The 20,593-nt window shown below is 34.1% G+C and overlaps 1 protein-coding gene across 2 annotated transcripts in view; it reads left to right on the top strand.

The window, feature by feature from the left end:
* The window catches only part of WDHD1 (WD repeat and HMG-box DNA binding protein 1), a 73,125-nt gene that overhangs the window by 25,350 nt on the left and 27,182 nt on the right, over positions 1 to 20,593 (top strand). For both annotated transcript variants that reach the window (XM_072629801.1, XM_072629802.1), the window contains exons 12-16: positions 66 to 253; positions 4,109 to 4,293; positions 4,715 to 4,956; positions 6,392 to 6,529; positions 15,197 to 15,353. In XM_072629801.1, coding sequence (XP_072485902.1) covers positions 66 to 253; positions 4,109 to 4,293; positions 4,715 to 4,956; positions 6,392 to 6,529; positions 15,197 to 15,353 — 910 coding nt within the window. The remainder of the gene's footprint in view (positions 1 to 65; positions 254 to 4,108; positions 4,294 to 4,714; positions 4,957 to 6,391; positions 6,530 to 15,196; positions 15,354 to 20,593) is intronic.

Consider the following 20,593-nt stretch of genomic DNA (forward strand, 5'->3'; position numbering starts at 1 on the left):
ACTAGCTTGTGTTCTTTATTTTTTTGGTATTTATGATTCTCTGATTAGAAGAATTTCTATTCTAGATGTAGCAGTGATGGAAAAAACTTCTCATTGTGAAAAAGAGGAGGAGAAAGATGAGCAGTTGGGTAGCACTCATGCTATGCCATTTACAACTTTCCAAAGGCCATTTTATGATGGACCAATGCCATCTCCACAGCAAAAGCCGTTCCAGTCTGGTTCTACTCCTCCGCACCTCACTCATCGATTCATGGTAAGACTCAACAGAAGGTTTGTATTTAATAAACAAAAGTCTTTCAGTTACGTTTAGTAGTTATCCTTACTGTTATGAGACAATAGAAAACCTTGATTATCTGAAATAGATTATTGTAGTTAAGTTAACCGGTTAAAGCTCTAAAATCTTGTTAAAATTATTCTAACATACATAACTCTTCTTTCTTATAGAATGTATATAGTGAACATAATCACATCTTTTTTCAGTAATTTTATCCCTTTCAATGCATCAGGGTCTTTATTTAGAATATTTTTCATGGTATACCAGCATAGCTATAAAAGGGAAAAGGAAATTACATTTGTCTTGACCCAGGGTTTTTTTTTAAAGGTTGGCCATTTGAATAAATTCCTGCTATTTTTGCCTACTTCCCTTCAAAGCAGAGTTCAGAAAGAAATTAATTGAGCATTTCAAATAGTTGGATCCTTATTAATCAAGGTTTTAGTGTGTGCCATTTACAGTTTTTAGGTGGAATAGATCCGAGATAAATTATATTTAAAAATCAGGGACCGCATTTTATTTTGAAAAATTTTGTAAACTTTTGTTGTAATTGTCATTACTTATGAGGCCTTAATCTTCTGGTCATTATGTACTATGTAATATGTCAATTTTGACTTTTGAAGAAGGTGCAGTTCCCATACCTTTGTGCCTGCTGTTTCCCATGTCTGGTGCACTTCCTCCTTATCTCTGCGTCTTAGTATCCCTAGCTTCCTTTAGAACTTAGCTTGGATGCCAGCAGTTGCTAGTTTCTCCAGCACCCCCTTGTATTTATTGTGTGTGTTTTGTATACACTAATATATGTTCATATTACCTCCCTTGACACAATGCAAGCTCCATGAAGGCAGGACTGTCTCTAATATCTACCCAACAGGATTGTCTGCAATCCCCAGTGCCTGGTGCGTAGAAGTTGCTTCCTAAATGCATATTGTTTGATGGCTAAATGTCTTGCAATAAGCTGGTAATGTTTCTTAATAGAAGATAAAGTTGTCTCCAACTAGGCCATCATCATCTCCACCCCCTCACTTGTGAAAAATTGGACTCTGCCCCTAGAATCACCCTGGGCTTTGATAGACCGGCTTTCATCTTAAATGACTTAGTTTCAGGTCTCTGCAGCACTAAATGAACATCACCAGCCATGCTCCGATCATGTAATGCCTCCTTTCCTTCCTTTCCAGGTCCCCTTTATATGTTGTCTTCTCCATTAGAATGTAAGCTTCTTGATATCAAGGACTATTTTTCTTGCTGTTCTTGGTATCCCCAGTACTTAGCACACTGTCTGGTATATAGTAAGTGCTTAATAAATGCTTTATCACTCTACAAGGACAACAGATACCTTGTTCTTTATAACCCCAAATTAAATTTTTGTTGCTGTGTCACAAACCAAATATTAGAATAAAGAGAAAATGAATTGGCATTTGTAACTGCATTAGTCAGTAAGCTATATGTTTTTTAAAAATTACGTTTTATTTTTTTAATTAGAAAAAAATCTGCCTTTTCACCCTCCAGCCCCAAATTCCCTCTATCCCCTCTGTAAGAAGAACAAACTCATTTACAAACATAAGTAGTGAGTAAAAACAAACTTCTGTATTGGCCATATTTGTTTTAAAAAAAGTTGTCTCAATTCTGCACTTGAGTCCTTTATCTCTCTATTAGGAGGTGGTAAGCATGTTTCATCATTAGTCCTCTGGACTCTGGTTGGTCATTATGCTGATAGACATTTCTAATGCTTTCAGAGTTGTTTGTCTTTTTCATATTGCTATCATTGTATAAATCTTCCTGCTTTTCTGTTCATTTTACTCAGCATTGGTTTATATAAGTCTTTCTAGGTTTCTAAGAAAACATTCTCTTTATCATTTCATACAACAAAATAGTATTCTATCACATTTATATGTCATAACTTGATTGTCCATTTCCCAATTTATGGACAGCCTCTCAGATTCTTATTCTTTGCCACTTCAAAAGAGCTATAATATTTTTGTACATGCTTAGAGTTTGTTTTGTGTTTGTATAAGACTAAACCTTTTCTTAATTTACTCTCTCTCAAAGTCCCCTTCTCCCGTTTTCTTCTTCCCCTCTGATTCCCTGATGAGTGAAACATATTTCTGTACCCAACTCTATATGTGTGTGTGTATTCTTTCTTCCTTTAAGAAGTTCAGATGAGAGTTTGAACTTTTAGCTGTTTCCCCATCCCCTCCTTTTATATTTACTTGTGCACCCTAATTAATTATGTGAGACAGCTTTCTGTAATTTTTTTTATCTACTTTTGCCACCCTTCCCCAGAACCCCAGCGTATCCTCTTCCCCTCTCTTTCCATTCTTCTCTTTAAGATCATCGGGATATGGCAATACCATTCCCAAGCCTTGTCTAATTAGACACTTTCTGTTACTCCTCATGATGATGGGGCATTATCATGTCCCTGTGTTAGACTATAAACAGCTTATCTTTGTTTAGTCAATTATCATTATTTGTTCATGATTACCCTTTTATGTTTCCCTTAACTCCTGTGTTTACCTTCAGAGTTTCTATACAGCTCTGGTCATTTTTTCAGGAATGCTTGGAAGTCTTCTATTTGATTAAAGGATTATTTTTTTTCTCTGTAGCATTATTGCCAGGTAAGTTATTCTTTGCTAGAAGTTCGTATTCTTTGCCTTATGGGCTATCATATTCCAAGTTCTCTGTTCCTTTATAGTGGTGGCTGCTAAATTGTGGGTGATGCTTAAATTCTTTCTTTGACATGAAAGCTCTGGATTTTGCCTATCATGTTTTGGGGAGTTTTCAGGACATGATTGCTGGATTCTTTCTATTTCCATTTTGTATTCTGCTTCTAAGATATCTGGGCAGGGTTTTGTTTTTTTTTAAAGGTTTCTTGAAATATAATGTCTAGGCCCTTTTTTCATGTTGTTCAGAGAGTCCAATGATTCTTGAATGTTTTCTTCTCAGTTTTCCAGGTCAGTTACTTTTATTATGCTATAGCTTATATTTGCTTCTATTTTTTTAGCTTTTGATTTTATTTTAATATTTTTTGTTGTCTTATGGAGTCATAAGCTTCTTTTTGATCTATTTTAATTTTCAAGGAGTTTGTTGCTTAGGCAAAGTTTTGTACCTCTTATGTCAAGCTGTTAATTTCCTTTTCAATTAATTCTTTCTTGCATAACTCTGATTTCTTTACTAATTTTTTCCTCAAGTGCCTTCATTTCATTTATAAAAACATTTATAGCTCTTTTTCAAAACTCTTGCTTCATCTTTTCCAGGAACTTTAGTTGAGTTTGTGGCCAAGCTGTGTTTTTCTCTGAGGCATTGCTTGTAGATGTTTTGGAATCATTCTTTTCTTTTGTATTTATGTCTTGAGCATCATTGCTTCTATAATAGTTTCACACAGAAGAATTTTTTTTTTTATTTTGTCCACTGTTCCAGTTTTCTTCCTGACTTCAGGTTTCATGCTAGGGCTGGCCTCTGCCACATGTCTGGAGGGAAGATCTGGGCTGGTCCTGTTGATGCTTTTGGGGGACATTCAGTGTTGTATTGTTTCACGATCTCAGAGACAGGCTGGGGACCTGCAAGATTTTAGTATCACTAAAGTATTCTGGTTCAGGGCAAAGTTTGATAGTTGATACCTATGCCTCATAAAATAGCCTGTAATTGACCAAAAAAAAAGAATGTGTGTGTGTGTGTGTGTGTGTGTGTGTGTGTGTGTGTTATAAACATATACACAGACACAATGGAATCATCTGTCTTTCAGTTCTTTGTGAAATAATTGTAATAGTTAGAAAAGGAAGCTAATTTTAAGTGCTTATGTTTCATCAAAACTGATAATTTAATCTTAGTGTTTTTTTATAGGTTTGGAATTCTATTGGAATTATTCGATGCTATAATGATGATCAGGACAGTGCTATAGATGTGGAATTTCATGATACATCCATACACCATGCAACACATTTGTCAAACACTTTGAATTATACAATTGCAGATCTTTCCCATGAAGCTATTTTGTTGGCTTGTGACAGTACCGCAGAACTTGCAAGGTAAAGTTAATTGATGAGTTTATGTTGTAAATAGATATGTACATTTATGCTTTTTAAACTCTTACATTATATTTTCCTCCAGCAATCCATTGAAACTGTGAGCTAATTTTTTTAACTTACTAATTCTTAGAAACAATTTAAAAATTATTTTAAAATTCTTAAATTATTTTCAGAAGATACATAGTTTTCTGATTCCAGATATTTACAGTGACTGCATCATTTCAAGATTTTAAGTTTATGAAAAACATTAGTTATTTAGTTATTTACATAGATTTATATCATGTACTAGCCACTGAATTTTAGTTTGATGTATGATAACAAGCAAACAGTTGTCAATTTAGAGATTTTATGTAGCAACCACCTGTCTGAATATAAAATATGAAGGTTTTAAATGTTTGTTCTTTTTTCTTTCAACTTTAAGCAAGCTTCATTGCCTGCATTTTAGTTCGTGGGATTCAAGTAAAGAGTGGACAGTAGACATGCCACCAAATGAGGATATTAAAGCCATTTGTCTTGGTCAAGGATGGGCTGCTTCTGCCACCAGTGCCTTGCTCCTTCGTATATTTTCTATAGGAGGTGTTCAGAAAGAGGTCTTCAGTCTTCCTGGCCCTGTTGTGTCAATGGCTGGACATGGAGAGCAACTTTTGATTGCTTTCCACAGAGGTAACTATTTTTTACCATTTTAATAGTTTCACTGTGGTGTGATGTTGAATACAGAAGAACCTAAGCAAAAGATATTTTTTTTTGTTTTTAATTGCATAGTGTACTTTTACCTTTATTTGTTTTGGCTGTTATACAACTGTCATTTTTTAAAAATTATGTATACATTCTGTTTTGACCCATCAGACACTTCTTGAAAAAACTCCCTAAAAAAGTATATTACTCCCAAAACAGCTTATTGAATGTTAACAGAAAGGAGGAATGTGCCATTGCTCTATGACAGTCTGGTAATAACATTGGCTATTGTATTTGACCAGAATCTTGTTGCCTCTTAGGATTGACTTTATTTACATTGCCGTAGTCATTATGTGTAGTATAGTTCTGTCTCTGTTTTCTTTAATCCCACAGTAATCTTTGGATAGGTAAAACTGGAGTTTTAAACTGTTAAGAAGCAACATACCATCAGCTAGCACTACATTCTAATTATAGCGTTATTAGTATTAGCAAAAGCATTCCATGTTAGGATTTTGTTTCCATGTCTTTTGACAGTTTGTATTTTGTTGGGGAAATATTGAAATTCAAATATCGTGGACCTGTGGTGTCAAACTCAAAAAGAAATGGGGGTCACTAATCCATATATAAGAATTCCATATATAATTCCATATATAAGGCTACATATTGACTTAGTTTTAAAATGTAATATTGTCAATGTTTTATTTTGATTTATTATGTTAAATAGTTTCCATTTATGTTTTAATCTAGTTCAAGCCACACTTGGGAGTGTTGTGGACCACATGGATACAGCCCATTAGCTGTATGCTGTACATTTGACACCTCTGTTATAAATTATCATACCAAAAATAAATACATAGTGTAGAAGGCCAGACATTCATAAAACTTAATCAAGAAAAGGTTTTAACCTTCCTGTAATAGATACAACCTCTTGTATGAACAGTGCTTGTGGTTTGGGATTTTTGTATGCATTGTGCTTGTGGTTTGGGATTTTACTCATTAGAGTTGATCAGTGAGCTCCTTTGTGCATATTGGGTGCTTATAAGTATTATTTGATATTGATTGCAGAAATGAAGAAAATAATTGTACTCTCTGATGTGTTTTCAAAACAACATAGAAACATCCTGTCATATACTTTGTGAAAATCACAGTTGTAACATATATGAATTACTATAGTTACATTTTAGTGTGTATATATGTATTTTTATGTGTGTTACATATAGATCCTTATGACTAAGAACTGAATAGTATCATATATGGATTTGATGATAGACAACAAACCTGATATTAATCTTAAATGTTATAGTTATTATAGTTAGAACAGTCACTCATAGTATGAAACTATGTCACAAATCACCATTCAGATGATTTGTTATAGTATGATGACCTTCGATGAGTAATTTTGATATCTATCTTTTATTGATAGGTACTGGATTTGATGGAGATCAGTGCCTTGGAGTACAGCTGCTAGAGCTGGGGAAAAAGAAAAAGCAGGTTTTGCATGGAGACCCTCTTCCTCTTACAAGAAAGTCTTACCTGGCATGGCTTGGGTTTTCAGCTGAAGGCAAGATAAATTGACTTAATTTTCTTTGACCTTTTATTTTATTGTCAGATATCAAAGATATCAAATATCTCTCCTTCCCAATATCCCTCAGGCCCCAAAATGGAAAAAAAAAAAGAAAGACAAAGCCCATGTATAAATAGGTATTGTCAAGCAAAACAAGTCATGTTCAGGACTGCAGGTGGAATAATTCATAGGGTAGTGAACCTAGAGTAAGGAAAACCTGAGTACAAATCCATCCTCATATATTGATGACGTTGAATATTAGCCTTGAGCAAGTCACTTAACCACTGTCGGTGTCAGTTTCCTCCTCTGTACAGTGAGAATCATAACATCACCTATCGCCTAGGCTTATTGTGAGGATAGAATGAGGTATTTATGAAGTGCTTTGTAAACCTTAAAGTACCATATAAAAATGATCATTATTATTCTACATCTTATGTCCAACACCTCTCTTTTGGGAATAGAGTGGCTTGCTTTATCAGTTCTCCGGAATCATGATTGTTCACTGCATTCATCAGAGTTCTGAAGTCTTCTGAAGTTGTTTATCAGTTAGTTAATTGACAACTATTTTTTAAGCGCCGATATGTGCCACATACTATCAGGTATACAAATAAATAGAATGAAATAATCTTTGCTAGCAAATACATATAAAATATATGCAGCATAAATATAAACTTAGTAAAAATATAAATGTGTACAGACTACTTATACACAAGATAGTTTGTGAGGGAGGGTACTAGCAGTTGGGATCGGGAAAGGCTCATGGAGAAGATGCTGCCTATTAGTATACAAATTGTTCTCTAGGTTTTGATAATTTTGCTCTGCAAATCATACAGGACTTCTGGGTTTTCTGAAATAATCCTTTTTTTATCATTCCTTATAAGTGCAATAATGTTCTGTTGTATTAACATGCTGTAATTCTTTAATTAAACATTATAACTGCCTTTCATCTTACTTTTTCAGTTAATAAGCATTAATTTTTCCAATCTTTTCCATGCTTCATTTGAAAAAATAATACAAATAAAATCCTTCTAACAAATATGCATAATCAAGTGAAATAAATTCCTCTGTTAGCCATGTTCAAAAGTATGCATGTCTCATTCTGCATCCTAAGTCTATCACCTCTTTTTCAGGAGGTGGCAGCATATCAATTATCATTCCTCAGGAATTGTGATTGGTCAGTAAATAGATTACTTAAGGCTTTCAGAATTGTTTTTATAATGTTTTATAACTGCTATACCATAATTTGTTCACTCATTCCCTAATATATGGACACCCCATGGTTTCTAATTCTTTGCCACTATGAAAAGAGCTGCTCTAAATATTTTTGCACATGAGTTCTTTTCCTTTTTCATTATTCTTTTTGAGGTATAGGTCTAGTAGTGGAGTCACAGAGTCAGGGGCTATATACAACTTACTATCTTTGGAGGCATAACTCCAAATTGCTGTCCAGAAATGACTGGACTCCAGGGGTAGGGAACCTGTAACCAGGAGGCCACATGTGGCCTTTGTCTGAATCCAAGTTTCACAGAACAAATCCCAGCCACAGGTTCCCCACCTCTGGACTGGACCAATTCACAGTACATTAATGTACCCATTTTCCCACAGCCTCTTCAACATTTGTCATTTTTACTAATCTGATGGACATGAAGTCAAACATCAAGTTTAATTTGCATTTCTCTAGTTATTAATTGCATTTTTTTCAGTATGGCTACTGATAGCTTGAAATTTTTTCTTTAAAAACTGCCTATTCATGTTGGAAATGAGACCTACATGTGAAAATTTTTTACAAAGATTTTTTTTCTAGTTAACTTTCTCTTATATTTTTTTATATATTAGTTTTGTTTAAAGTTTTTGAATTTTATATAATCACAATTGTCCAATTTATTTTCTGTAATCTTCTCTATACCTTGTTGAGGCAGCTGATGTCACAGTGGATGGAGCACTAGGCCAAGAGACAGGAAGATCTCAGACACTAGATCTGTGACCGAGTGCATCTCTTAACTTCTGATTCAGTTTCCTCAACCATAAAATGGGGATAATAATTGCACCTGCCTCAGGGTTGTTGTGAGGATCAAATGAGATATTTATTAAAAAGTGCTTAGCACAGTGCCTGGCACATCTATAAGTACTGTGTAAATGCTTACTCCCTTCCTTTCCCTCTTTCCCCTTGTTGAGTCATGAACTGTATTCCTGTCCACAGAAGAAGGTGAAAGGTAATTTTTTTCTTGTTCTAATTTGTTTTTGGTGACACTTTTTATGTTGAAATTATGTGTCCATTTGGAATTTCTCTTGGGATCACCTACCACATCACACATGGGAGATATTAGTTTAAGCCTAAATTCTGCCTGATTGCTTTCTAATTTTTCTTGAAGTTTTGTTGAATAGTGTGGTCTTTTAGTTTATCAATCACTGTAATGATTACTTTGGTACATTTGCTTCTGTATGTGTTGTATGCCAAATTTTTGTGCCTTTCTGTTTTTTAATCGGTACCAACTAATTTTGTTGATTACGGCTTTGTAATATTGTATTATATCTAGTACTACTAGGCCTCCTTCCTTTCCACTTTTTTCATTATATACCTTGAAATTTTTGCCCTTATGTGCTTCCAGATGAATTTTGTTATTATTATTATTTTTAACACTTTTAATTCTTTGGTAGTCTGGTATGGTACTGAGTAAATAAATTAATATAGGTAGTATTATTGTTTTTATTATATTGGCTCAGCCTACCCATGAATACTTAATATTTCTCCTATTATTTATATCTGTCTCTATTTCTTTAAAAAAGTCTTTTGTTGTGGTTTTTTTTTTGGAGGGGGGAAAACAAGGCAATTGAGGTTAAGTGACTTGCCCAAGGTTATACAGCCAGTAAGTGTCAAGTTTCTGAGGCCAGATTTGAACTCAGGTCTTCCTGACTCCAGGGCCAGTGCTCTATTCACTGCACCACCTAGCTGCCCCTGTAGTTGTATTTTTCTATAATTCCTCTGTGTCTTGGTAGCATCTCAAGAATTTTAGATATATTCTATAGTTATTTTGTCTTCCTATTTTTTCTTTTGGATTTTGTTAATAAACAAAAGTACTGATAAAATGAATTTATATTATATGTTATTTTGTTGAAGTTATTGTTTCATTTAATTTTTTTAGTTGACTAGCTTTCTCTAAGGAAAACATGATATCATCTACTAAACAGCAATAGTTTTGTTTCTTCTTTGCCTATTCTTATTCTGTTAATTTCTTGTTTTATTCCATTCTAGCAATATATCAAATTATTGTGATAATGAATATCTTTGCTTTACCCCTGATCTTATTGGAAAGGCCTCTTGTTTATCCCCATTACTTACAATGCTGGTCCTAGAGTTTAGATAGATACTGCTTATCATATTGAGAAAAGGTCCATTTATTTACTCTCTTTTCTAGTATTTTTTCTGTCAGTAGTTGTTGCATTTTTCAAAAGCTTTTTTCTGCATCTGTTGATGTAATCATGATTTTTGTTATTCTTGTTATTAATATGGTCTATTGTGTTTATAGTTTTCCTTTAAATTCAACCTGGGCATAACATATAATCTTTATGATATATTGTTGCAGTTTCTTTGCTAATGCTTTACTTATAATTTTGTGTTGATATTCATTAGGGACATTGTTCTATGGTTTTTTCATAAAACCAGCTCTTGGTTTTATTTATTACTTCTGTAGTTTTCTTAATTTCAGTTTTATTAATCTCTCCTTTGGTTTTCAGTATTTCTAATTTGGTATTTACTTGGGAATTTTCGATTTGTTCTTTTTCTAGTTTTTTCAGCTGCATGCCCAATTCATTGATCTCTACTTTTTCTCTATTTTATTCATGTAGGCATTCAATGATATAAAACTTCCCCTCAGAACTGCTTTTGCAGTATCCCATAAGTTTTGGTAGGTTGTCTCATTATTGTCATTCTCTTGAATGAAGTTGTTGATTGTTCTTTGATTTGTTGTTTAACCCTCTCCTTCTTTAGAATTATTTAGTTTACAATTAATTTTTGGTCTAGCTTTCCATGGCCTTTTGTTGCATAAAATTTTTATTGCATTATGATCTGAGAAGGATGCATTTAACTATCTCTGCCTTTCTACTCTGGATTGAGAAGTTTTTATGCCCTAGTACATGGTCAGTTTTTGTATATGTGCCGTATACCGCTGAGAAAAGGTATATTCCTTTCTGTCTCCATTCAGTTTTCTCCAGTATATCTTACTTAATGTCTTGGTATTCATATAGTCCTTGTGGGAAACCTCATCTTTTCCTTTGAGGCTCTCCTTGTAGTTGTTACTAGATTACTTGTTCCTTATTTCTTAGAATATCCAGACATAATAATTTTTTGTACTAGTCAGTGTTTTCTGTGTTTGTCTTATCTTTTTAGCTTTAGTTTTTGAATTGGGGCTTTCTGGAAGTCCCCGGACCCTTGTTGCAATTTTGGATTGGATGGTTGGCCTTTTAAGTCTTCCCAAGTCACCTGGATTTTGCACTGAAGCAACTCCCAAAGTTAATCACTTCCTATGTCACTGAGGTTTAGAACACTGGATCTTTAATGTCCTTTCTGGTTTCTCAGATCAGACTTTAAAGAACCCCAAGCCTATCTGATGTCTCTGACTGACTCTGTAGCATTTCTTGGGGCTTTCTTGGGGAGCTCTTTACTCTTTCATCCCCCTTGACATCAAGCCTTGCAGGCTGTACTTGTTCTTGGTTTGTCTCTGGTCACACCTTTTGCTAGCATTGATTTTGTTGGTGCGCCTCTTGTGCTTCTAACTGACCTTGTATGCAGTTCTGGGGTGTAATAAGTCATTTACTTTACATTTTCATTGGATTTCTTAATTTTTATTCAATTTGATGTTAACTTTAGGGTTTTTCTGAAGTAGGTATGTGGTAGGTGTGTGTGTGTGGTCTATCTCAATTAAGAAAGCCATCTTAGCTGAAAGTCATCTCTAATTAATCTTAAATCTTTTTTTCACTGTCCCTTTTAAAAATTTTTTATTACATGGTGGCCAAATAAAAGAAGTTTTTAATATTTCTGCTTTTTTGTACATATTTGTGCATTTTTATGCTGTAATATATGATCAGTTTTTGTAAAGTTGCTATGTGCCATTGAAAAATATGTATACTATTTTCATTTCCATTCATTAATCCCTAGAGAATTAGCATATTTAACTTTAAAATTCTTTTTAGGATCATGATTTCTTTTTTTTTTTCCAAAGTTATATTTGTGTAGGTTTCAAAGGGGTACTTTGAAGTTCCTCACTGTTAGAATTTTCCTTTCTGTTTCTTCTGGTAACTAGGTAAATTTTTTCTTTAAGATATTTTGCCATTCAATGGATAGTAGATAGATAGATTGATAGATAGATAGATATAGAAAGATATCTATATGTAGATATACATATAGTATTAATGCAATGTCTGTGATATCTAGAAGCATAATAAAATTTTCCTCTTTATTTCTTTTATCTAAGTCTCTTTTTGCTTTTGCCTTATCTGAGGTCATGATTACTATTCCTTCTTTTTTCAAGTTCATTTGAAGCCTCATAGATTTGCTTTAGCCTTTTATTTGAACTCTGTATGAATCTATATATTTCAGGTTTGTTTCTTGTAAAGAACATATTGTTAGATTCTGCTTTCTAGTCCTCTCTGCTATTCTCTTCTCAATTTGTGTTCACACGAATCATTTCTTATCATTAATTGTGTATTTCCCTGCATCTAATTCTATTATACTTTGCCTTTTCTTTTGTTTTCAATTTCTTTCTTTACTAAGATGAAGAGGGTGGTGAGAAAGGAGTGTAGTTAGCATTAGTGATCTGTGCTTGATAAAATTTGCCCTTGTTATCTTCTCATTGACCTAGATACCAATCAGATTCTTTCATTCTTTCTTCCTTGCTTGTATAATTTTCTACCTGCATGTCCAGACTGTGTGAATTCCCCCCTCCTTTCTTTCCCGTTTCTTTAATTCATGACTTTTCTCCTCCATTTTCTGTTTTCTTTTAAGATCAACAAAACATAACCTACAGCCCTAGGTGCATTGTCATATCTAATTTCTGTGACTTTTGATGACATTGGAGTTCTGAAGGGACACTTTTTTTCTTCCACTTTTAGAAGGTAAACATTCCATCCTTATATAGTCCTTTTCAGCTGCTCACCTTACCTGTTAATGAATCACTTTGGTTTCTTCCTGGGTTTTCTGATCACTACTTGGTTTAGTGTTCTGAATGTCCTTGTTTTGGGAGAGATTTGGGCTGTAGTACTGTTTCCTCCTCAGTTATCTTTGTTGGTCCAAAGTTCCTTAAATTTAACATTCTTGCTTGGTTGAAATGATTTCTTCCATAGTAGCATCTTGATGAATTGAAAAAAATGCATTTTGGTGGGGAGTGGGAAATGCTTCAGGGATTATTCAGTTAATCAGTTTTTAAAGCTCACTGTGTTGCGGTTTTGTAGTTTGTGGCAGGACCATCTAATAGAATTCAGACTCAAGCCACCTCTATAGATTGTATAAACTCAGACTCATACCACCAAGTATAGGCATTTATTGGGAATGACGCCTTCAGCGGACAGAGTTCCAAGAGGAACAAGCAACTTAATAAGACAACACAGGCAAATTTATAATGTAATGATGCTGATTATACAACAGAAATTATGAATTTTAAAAAGGCAAGAGGGGTTTTGCAAACCCCTCTTGGGTAATAGGAGAGGAGTTTGTTAAGGGATTAGGTAGTGGGGAAAGGGCCCCAGCTTCAATGAAACTGACCTTGGAATTATCCGCAATGCATACAGAAAAGCCCACTGAGGGTGGCATTTATGTATGATAATGATGTTGTAATAAGCTGCTGTATGTTATAAATTTACTGTAGGTCAGTTCTCTGTAGGTGCCTACTTCAGGAAAGTCCCTTTTATTGTTTTGGGGTGCACGTCCTACGTGGACATCCTGGTGGTGCTGCTTTCTGATTGGCTGGCTATTGTGGTTCTGTCTGAGATTAGATGGATGTGGTTTTGCTTGAGTACATTGACTCACCTGTTGCTTCTTTGGGAAATATGAGGAATGGGTCTGGGATTAGTGGCTAGTTAGTGGCAGGGAGCCCATCACATGGACATACCTGCTGTTCTGTGAGAAATATGAGTTCACAGACAGGCCTATTGAGGTAGTGAGGCATATAAGGGCAAGTTAAGATATTGAGTTAGGGGTGAGAGGGACAGTGGCTAGGTAGGCACAGTGGGCCTGCTGTTTAGTGAGGCATATGAACAAACCTGGGGGACTGTGGTGTGGTTAAATCAGGGCATGCCTGCTGTTCAGTGGGGCCCATGAGGAAGTTAGAATGTTGGGCCTGGGGTAGCTATATTAGGATTCCATCAACTGTGGTCAAAGTCTTACAGAAATACAAAGATGAACAATACTTTTTACCTGAAAATTCTTACTATCTCAGAAACTTCTGAAACACAACATACATAGAATGATTAGTGAAATTATAACTTCAGCAGAAAGTGTAACCATTTTCATGTAGCTTCCAGATTAGATATACTATCCCTTTGTTTATTCTGTTATGATTCATAGGTTTTCTTACCCTAAAATATGACCTCCTATCCTTCTGCCACAAGTGCTATTCCACTATCAACAATTTTTTTTCTTAATACATACTATTGTTTTCTGAAATGCAAATACTGTTTGGACTTGGGAACATTCTAAATTGTTATTAGTAATTAACACCTTGCTGTGAACTAATGATACCTTGGATTAGCTTTTATAACAAGGGTTTATTAGATTAAATTTAGAATGGCAAGGAAATGGGAATTTTTGGGAGAAGAGAAAATTTTGGGTTTTATATATGGAGGACAGGTCTGGGTAGAGAACTGGGCAGTTCTAACTAAATATAAGGATTTTAGTTACTTGAGATTTCCTGGAGTTAAGGGTATAGGCAACTGACCAGGAAGAAGGACGGGAGCATGTAAAGAGATGGGCAGTGGCAGGGACAGGAACACGGAAGTCAAACATTTTCTGCTTTATTAACTTTCCAAAGTTTGACTGAGAATTTCTCTAAGATTACCTGTCTGATAGTTATAAAAGAATGTACTAGATAAATAGAAATTTTTGTTGTTGTTAGATATTTAGCAAGAGAGTCTTCATATTCCATATATTTTAGTGGAAAAACTCAGAGACAAGAGGTACAACTTCAAGGTCTATCTCTGCCACTTCTTACCTGTGTGACTATGGGCAAATCACCCTAACTTCTGTAAGCCTCAGTTTCTTCATCAGTAACAGTTGCACTGTTGCACTATTTATTACCCTCTGGCTGTACTGTGGACCTCATAGAATGATTGTGAAAAAATACGTTATAAAATTTAAAGCACTAAGTGTGTTATCTCCCAGCAGGTGGCATAATTTTCAATAAACTGTTGTTTTTCCCCATGTATTTATTTTCAGGACATATAGTAGATATTAGGAAATATATATCATGATATGTGTTGTTATAGGAAAATAACTACCATCTGTCATTAAATGTCACTTTTTTATAATGAGAATCTAATTATTAACTTTTTTACCTCTTTTATTTTTCTAGTTTCAAATGTAAAGTTGTCTCCTAAATATATATTGCTTGCCTGATAAATGTCTATATCTATATTTTATCTTGTTACAAAATTATTTTTTAATTTGTAAATTAGGTACTCCTTGTTATGTGGATTCAGAAGGCATTGTACGAATGTTAAACAGAAGATTTGGCAATACATGGACTCCCATATGTAATACAAAAGAACATTGCAAAGGAAAATCTGATCACTACTGGGTAGTTGGCATCCATGAAAACCCCCAGCAGCTAAGGTAGGATGTTAGATAATATTACAAACTAATGTTTTTTCCCCTTGATAAAAATTATTTTGAAATAAGAAGTATTTATTGTCACTTATTTTCACTATTTCAGTCACTATACTTGCCTTTCTTATTTACCAAATTAGAATTTATTACTTCTCTTGTTTGACATTTTCAGCAGATGGTTTGAAATTTGAGTGGAAGTATATTTATTTTGCATGGGGTAACAGTCACATTTTTTTGTAATTTTAATTCAGCCATGAAGTAAGGGGCCCTGCTCATCATGATCTTTCATTTACATGAGACACAGTTCTGATGATTTTTTAAAAAATCAGGAATTGTTGATTAGATAGATTACTTGATTATCTGTCATTATAGGGAGTCATAGCACAAATGATTGTAATAAATAGATGATCACTAAGTTTCTTTATGGCCATTGGTTTAGTGGGCTTTGTTCCATCAATTCCTTTTAATAAAAGTGCTAACAAATAATAAAAATTAACTTATTTGAGTTGTGATTCCTCTCTGGTGTTGGTTCTAATTGAAAGTTAATCAGCTAAAAAGCTATAGAAGGGAGAATGTTGGCAGGTGATGGAAGGGCTCTATTTAATTATTCTTTTATTGGGAAATAGACTTTAAATTTTATGGCTCCTAAACTCAGCACAGAAGATTGTAAATCCTTTTGTGTTTTAGAGTAATAGTTCTAAGTATCTTGTTTATGTCACTACCTTCTCTTCCTTTGTCTTCCCCTAACCAAATGTCATCTCACATTAGTTTTGTTTTTGTGTATTAGTAGTTAACCTTTGTTCACAGGGAGTAGTCTAATCAGTCTCTTTTGTCTTGGTTAGTTTTTCAAAAGACACGAGAGACCAAGATACCCTTATTTTACTTGGTATCTAGATTTTTGACTCCTCAAGAGAAAAGCTAAGAAGCTAAATTTTGAACCGCATTCTGTTTGGTGTTGGACATATAAATAAGAAGTCTCAAACAAACAAAAAACCCCTCTGCTCTCAGTGGACTGCTCTTATATTCTGTCAATGTACAAACATGTCAGTCAGTTTAAATGCCTACTATATACCAAGCCCTTTGCTATGTACTGGGGATACAGAGAAAAGTGTAGCCCCTGCCCTCAAGGAGCCCACAGTCTATTTGGGGAGACAACATGCAAACAATTGTATAAACAAGTTATATACAGGATAAATAGCAGGTTAAAGGCACTAGAATGAAGATTGGATGGGAAAGTGAGATTTTATCTGAAATTTGAAGCTAGGACAGTGAGGAAGTGAAGGTGAAGAGGGTGAGCCATCCAGGCCCAAGAAACAGAGGCGGGGAGCTCTTGTTTGAGAAACAGCAAGGACAGTAGAGGGGAGGGAGCTGGGAGAAGAGGGGCTGATAGAAGGGAGGGTGGATTGGGGAAAGGAGGGGTTGGAGGGCATGCTGTCCTGGGGTAGGGGGAGGGGAGAGATGGGAAGAAAATTAGGAATTCAAAATCTTGTGGAAGTATATGTGGAAAATTGAAAATAAAAATTATATTAGCAAAACAGCAAGGAGGCCACAGTTACTGGATCACAGAATATATATGTGTGGTGGTAGTGGGGGAAGATGGGAATAATATAGGAAGTAACACCATTCTAAGTACCAGTTTTAGTGCCCAGATTGGCTATTTTTTTTAAGATTAGATGCTTACTTGGAAGTGTTTAGAAGGTCATGTTTTGGGGTGGATTATTTAAAGAGATCTTTAGATCCCTCCAGATTTTCTTGCCCCTTCTCATAATTAATAAATTCGAATTTTTATTTCTTTTTTTAGAATCAGTAACTTTTTTTAGTGGTAGGAACCCATTCTTTGTATCATACCAACCTTTCCCCCTTGATGTTATAGTTTATTTTCTCTCATTTTCAAAATAGAAGCAGTTGGTGGCACTAGCCTCTTTGTAACTGACATTTTGTTGCATTAAAGCAAAAATCATATATATACATACATATGTACACATACACACATATATACATACATATATATATACATATACACATACATATATACACACACACATACTAGCTTTGTATTTCACTCAGACTTTAGAAGATTACTTTATTTAGTTCTATTCTGGAACAGTAACTTGATCGTCTTTTAAATTTTTTTTGGTGGAGGGGAAATTTGTTTTTGTTTTTATTTTTATTTAGATTTCTTTTTATTGATGCTTTTTGTCTTTCTATTACATTTATTTCTGGAAACCTCCCTAATCCATGTTAGATTGGACTCTTCCTTATGAAAAACAGTTAAAGTGACTGCACGTGGCCTTTTTTTTAAAAGGAAAAGAATTACATATCTTTCTGCAGTAGCCAGCCTGATCCTATGTAGAACTAACCTGAACGGTCCTTATTATTAAAACAATCCTGCCTTACATTTAAGCTAAATCTTTCTCATTTCAGTTTAAACACTCTTTCTGCCAGTATTTTTTGCCTTTTTAGTAATCACCGTTGGACACTGTGTAACTGATAGTTATAGTAGTTTATTGATGGTGAAGTAAGGTCTGTTGACTAGTTTTACCATGTTGTCTATTTTAATGGTCATATATGGAAATGAGTACTTTTTTTTAAAGCTTAGGATCTGAAAAGTAGAGGCAGCATAGTGCTCAGTCAATAGGGAGCTGGCCCTGGAGCCCGCTGCCCCTGATACAGACTGCTAGTATTGGATGTGTGATCCTGGGTGAGTCATTTAACCTCTCAGTACCTAGGAAGCTCTCTAAGACTATCATTTGTGGAGAAGGAACGGAAATGCATTGGTAGCAAGTTTTCTTAACTGAAAAGTTCCCAAGAAGAATGAAAGCATGCATACTTTCTCTAGTTCTAGTCCTAAACTAATTAAAGTTTATTCAGTTTTTCTTGAAAATTCTAATGTAGTGTTAATAATTCACTGTGAACATTAACCCATACCTTTTTTTCATCCATAATTTCTTGTCCCTTCTTTGTATTTGGAACCAAAGAGGCGGCTAAACCTGCAACTCTGCCATTAAAAAAAGGGGGTATGCTTTTGCTTTATCTTGTAGGTAATATATTATGCAATTTAATCAGAAGGCATTTGAAGTAGTTTTGTGTTCAGTAAATCTCAGTTCATTTCTTCACATTATTCTTCTCTTCCCAGAATGTTTTAGTAACAACATGAGTTTCTTTTTCCTTTTGCTATTTCGAGAAAGAAATGTTACATTACCAGTTATCAAATGTTCTTTATTATAATTCATCAAAGCCTTATAAAAAAAAGTTTGTATTAACCTGCTAAGACGACTCTTTTTGCTTTTCTTGATCTATTTTCTCACTTGTTAAATGTGAAGGTTAGATGGACTAGATCTCAAAGTCCATCTCTAAAAATCCATTATAATGTGAGTCATTATAGTACAATGTTTCATCTAAAATAGCAGTAGTTTATGAGCATCTGCTGGAAGAAATAATTTTTATTGTTATAAAATTATTTGAATTATATATTTCTTCTTTTAAAAGTGTATCTGTTTTTCATTAGGACCTTAAGCAACTTTATGTAAAATTAATCAGCATTAAACTATTTACATTATTTAAAATTATTTTCTCTTTAATACACATATTTTTACATTTTAATATATGGTATGCATGCTGAATCACAGCTATCTTATTACCTTTTTCTAATTAACATCTTTATACAAATTTCAATGGATTGAATGAAATATTCCAGCTACACAGTATCCCATCTTATTAAAACACAAATCTTTTTTTTTTTTTTTTTGCTATTATAATTAGATCTTCTGTGGACCTGTTTGTGCAAATTTTTTTGTTTTCTTATTTTTGCTTTTTTTTTTTAATTTTGTTTCTTGTTTTGGGTTATTTTCTTGGGGTATAGAATAGAATTACATTGTCAAATGCTGTGAATCGTTTTTTAGTTACTGTTATGCATTACCAGCTTATAGAAAGATGATGATAATAATAATAATAGTTAGTATTTATGTAGCACTCTAAGATTTGTAAACCTTTTCTTATCTTATAGTGCCTTCTCTGATTATATCTAGTTTATTCTATATAATGTTTGTATGTGTTTTCTCTCCCATTTTACTATGAGTACATAAAAGCAGGGTCTAGTTTTTGTTTTTGTTTTTGCCTTTCTTTGTGTCCTCAGTGCATCACATATAGTAAGCATTTATTAAATACTTGTTAACTGACATTGGGCTTTACTTTCAAAAAAATTATTTAATAGATCTACTTTAAAGCCTAGCTCTTACCGTATTTGACTTTCCCTCCTCAAGTACACTATCTTAAATTTCTCTTCTGAGAGGCATTTCTACTTAAGTAGAGTTAAAATGTAAGCCCCTCTAAGGCAGGGACTATTTCACTTTTAGCTTTCTATCTCCTTCACCTAAGGCAGCACATGACAGGTGCTTACTTGATTAACAGTCTGACCCAATGGAAAACATTCCACACTCTGCTACTGTGTTGTAGTTACTGTCCTAAGTAGCCTTATAAAAATCAGAGTATCTTCTCAAAGTATTTACATTATTGTACCACAGTTTTCCAGGAGCTTTAGAGAAATCCAGAATAATGTGCTATAGTTATTAAGCTTTAAAGCAGTATGTAGCATTTGATGCTGAATAAATGTTTTATAACTTAATAAATCTTATTAGTATTAATCATAATAAACATTTTTGATTATCTGAAATGTGCTTATCAAAACCCATTTAGATGTACATGGGTCCATATGATTTCATGGCTGCTACACCAGCCTTTGAGTCATAAAATGGGTTAGTCTAGAAGCGCAGTTGGGGACTTTGAGGAGTTTTGCACTTGAATTTTATTATGTTATGTTGTTAATCATACAATGGAAGGCCCAAGGTTTGTTACGAAATGCCTTGGGGTGAGAGTAGGAGGATTTTAGACTGAGCAGTGAGGAAAAAGAGATTTAGGACCAAGGGTACCAATGAGTCTTAATCACTGGGAGGGGTGGATATAATAAGGTCTTAGTTTGCTTATTAGCCAAGAGCCTTAAGCGTAGTATTCTTCAGGCCATTACAAGAAGAGGGATGGGAGTCACCCCAGTACTTGACATAGCCAGATTCTTCCAAGCTCTTAACCTGTTTTCTTAGTTGGTGTGAGAGACACCTATGACCTTTGTCTCTTCTACACTAGTGCAGTTCTCTGAAACCATTGAAGGTCGTGGATTTTATAGGAAGGGTATGAATTTTCACTAAGGTACATTTGGGTTTTTTTCCCCCAGTAATTGATATTATAGACAG

The sequence above is a fragment of the Notamacropus eugenii genome, chromosome 1 (genome assembly GCF_028372415.1).
Source record: "Notamacropus eugenii isolate mMacEug1 chromosome 1, mMacEug1.pri_v2, whole genome shotgun sequence".
NCBI lineage: Eukaryota > Metazoa > Chordata > Mammalia > Diprotodontia > Macropodidae > Notamacropus > Notamacropus eugenii.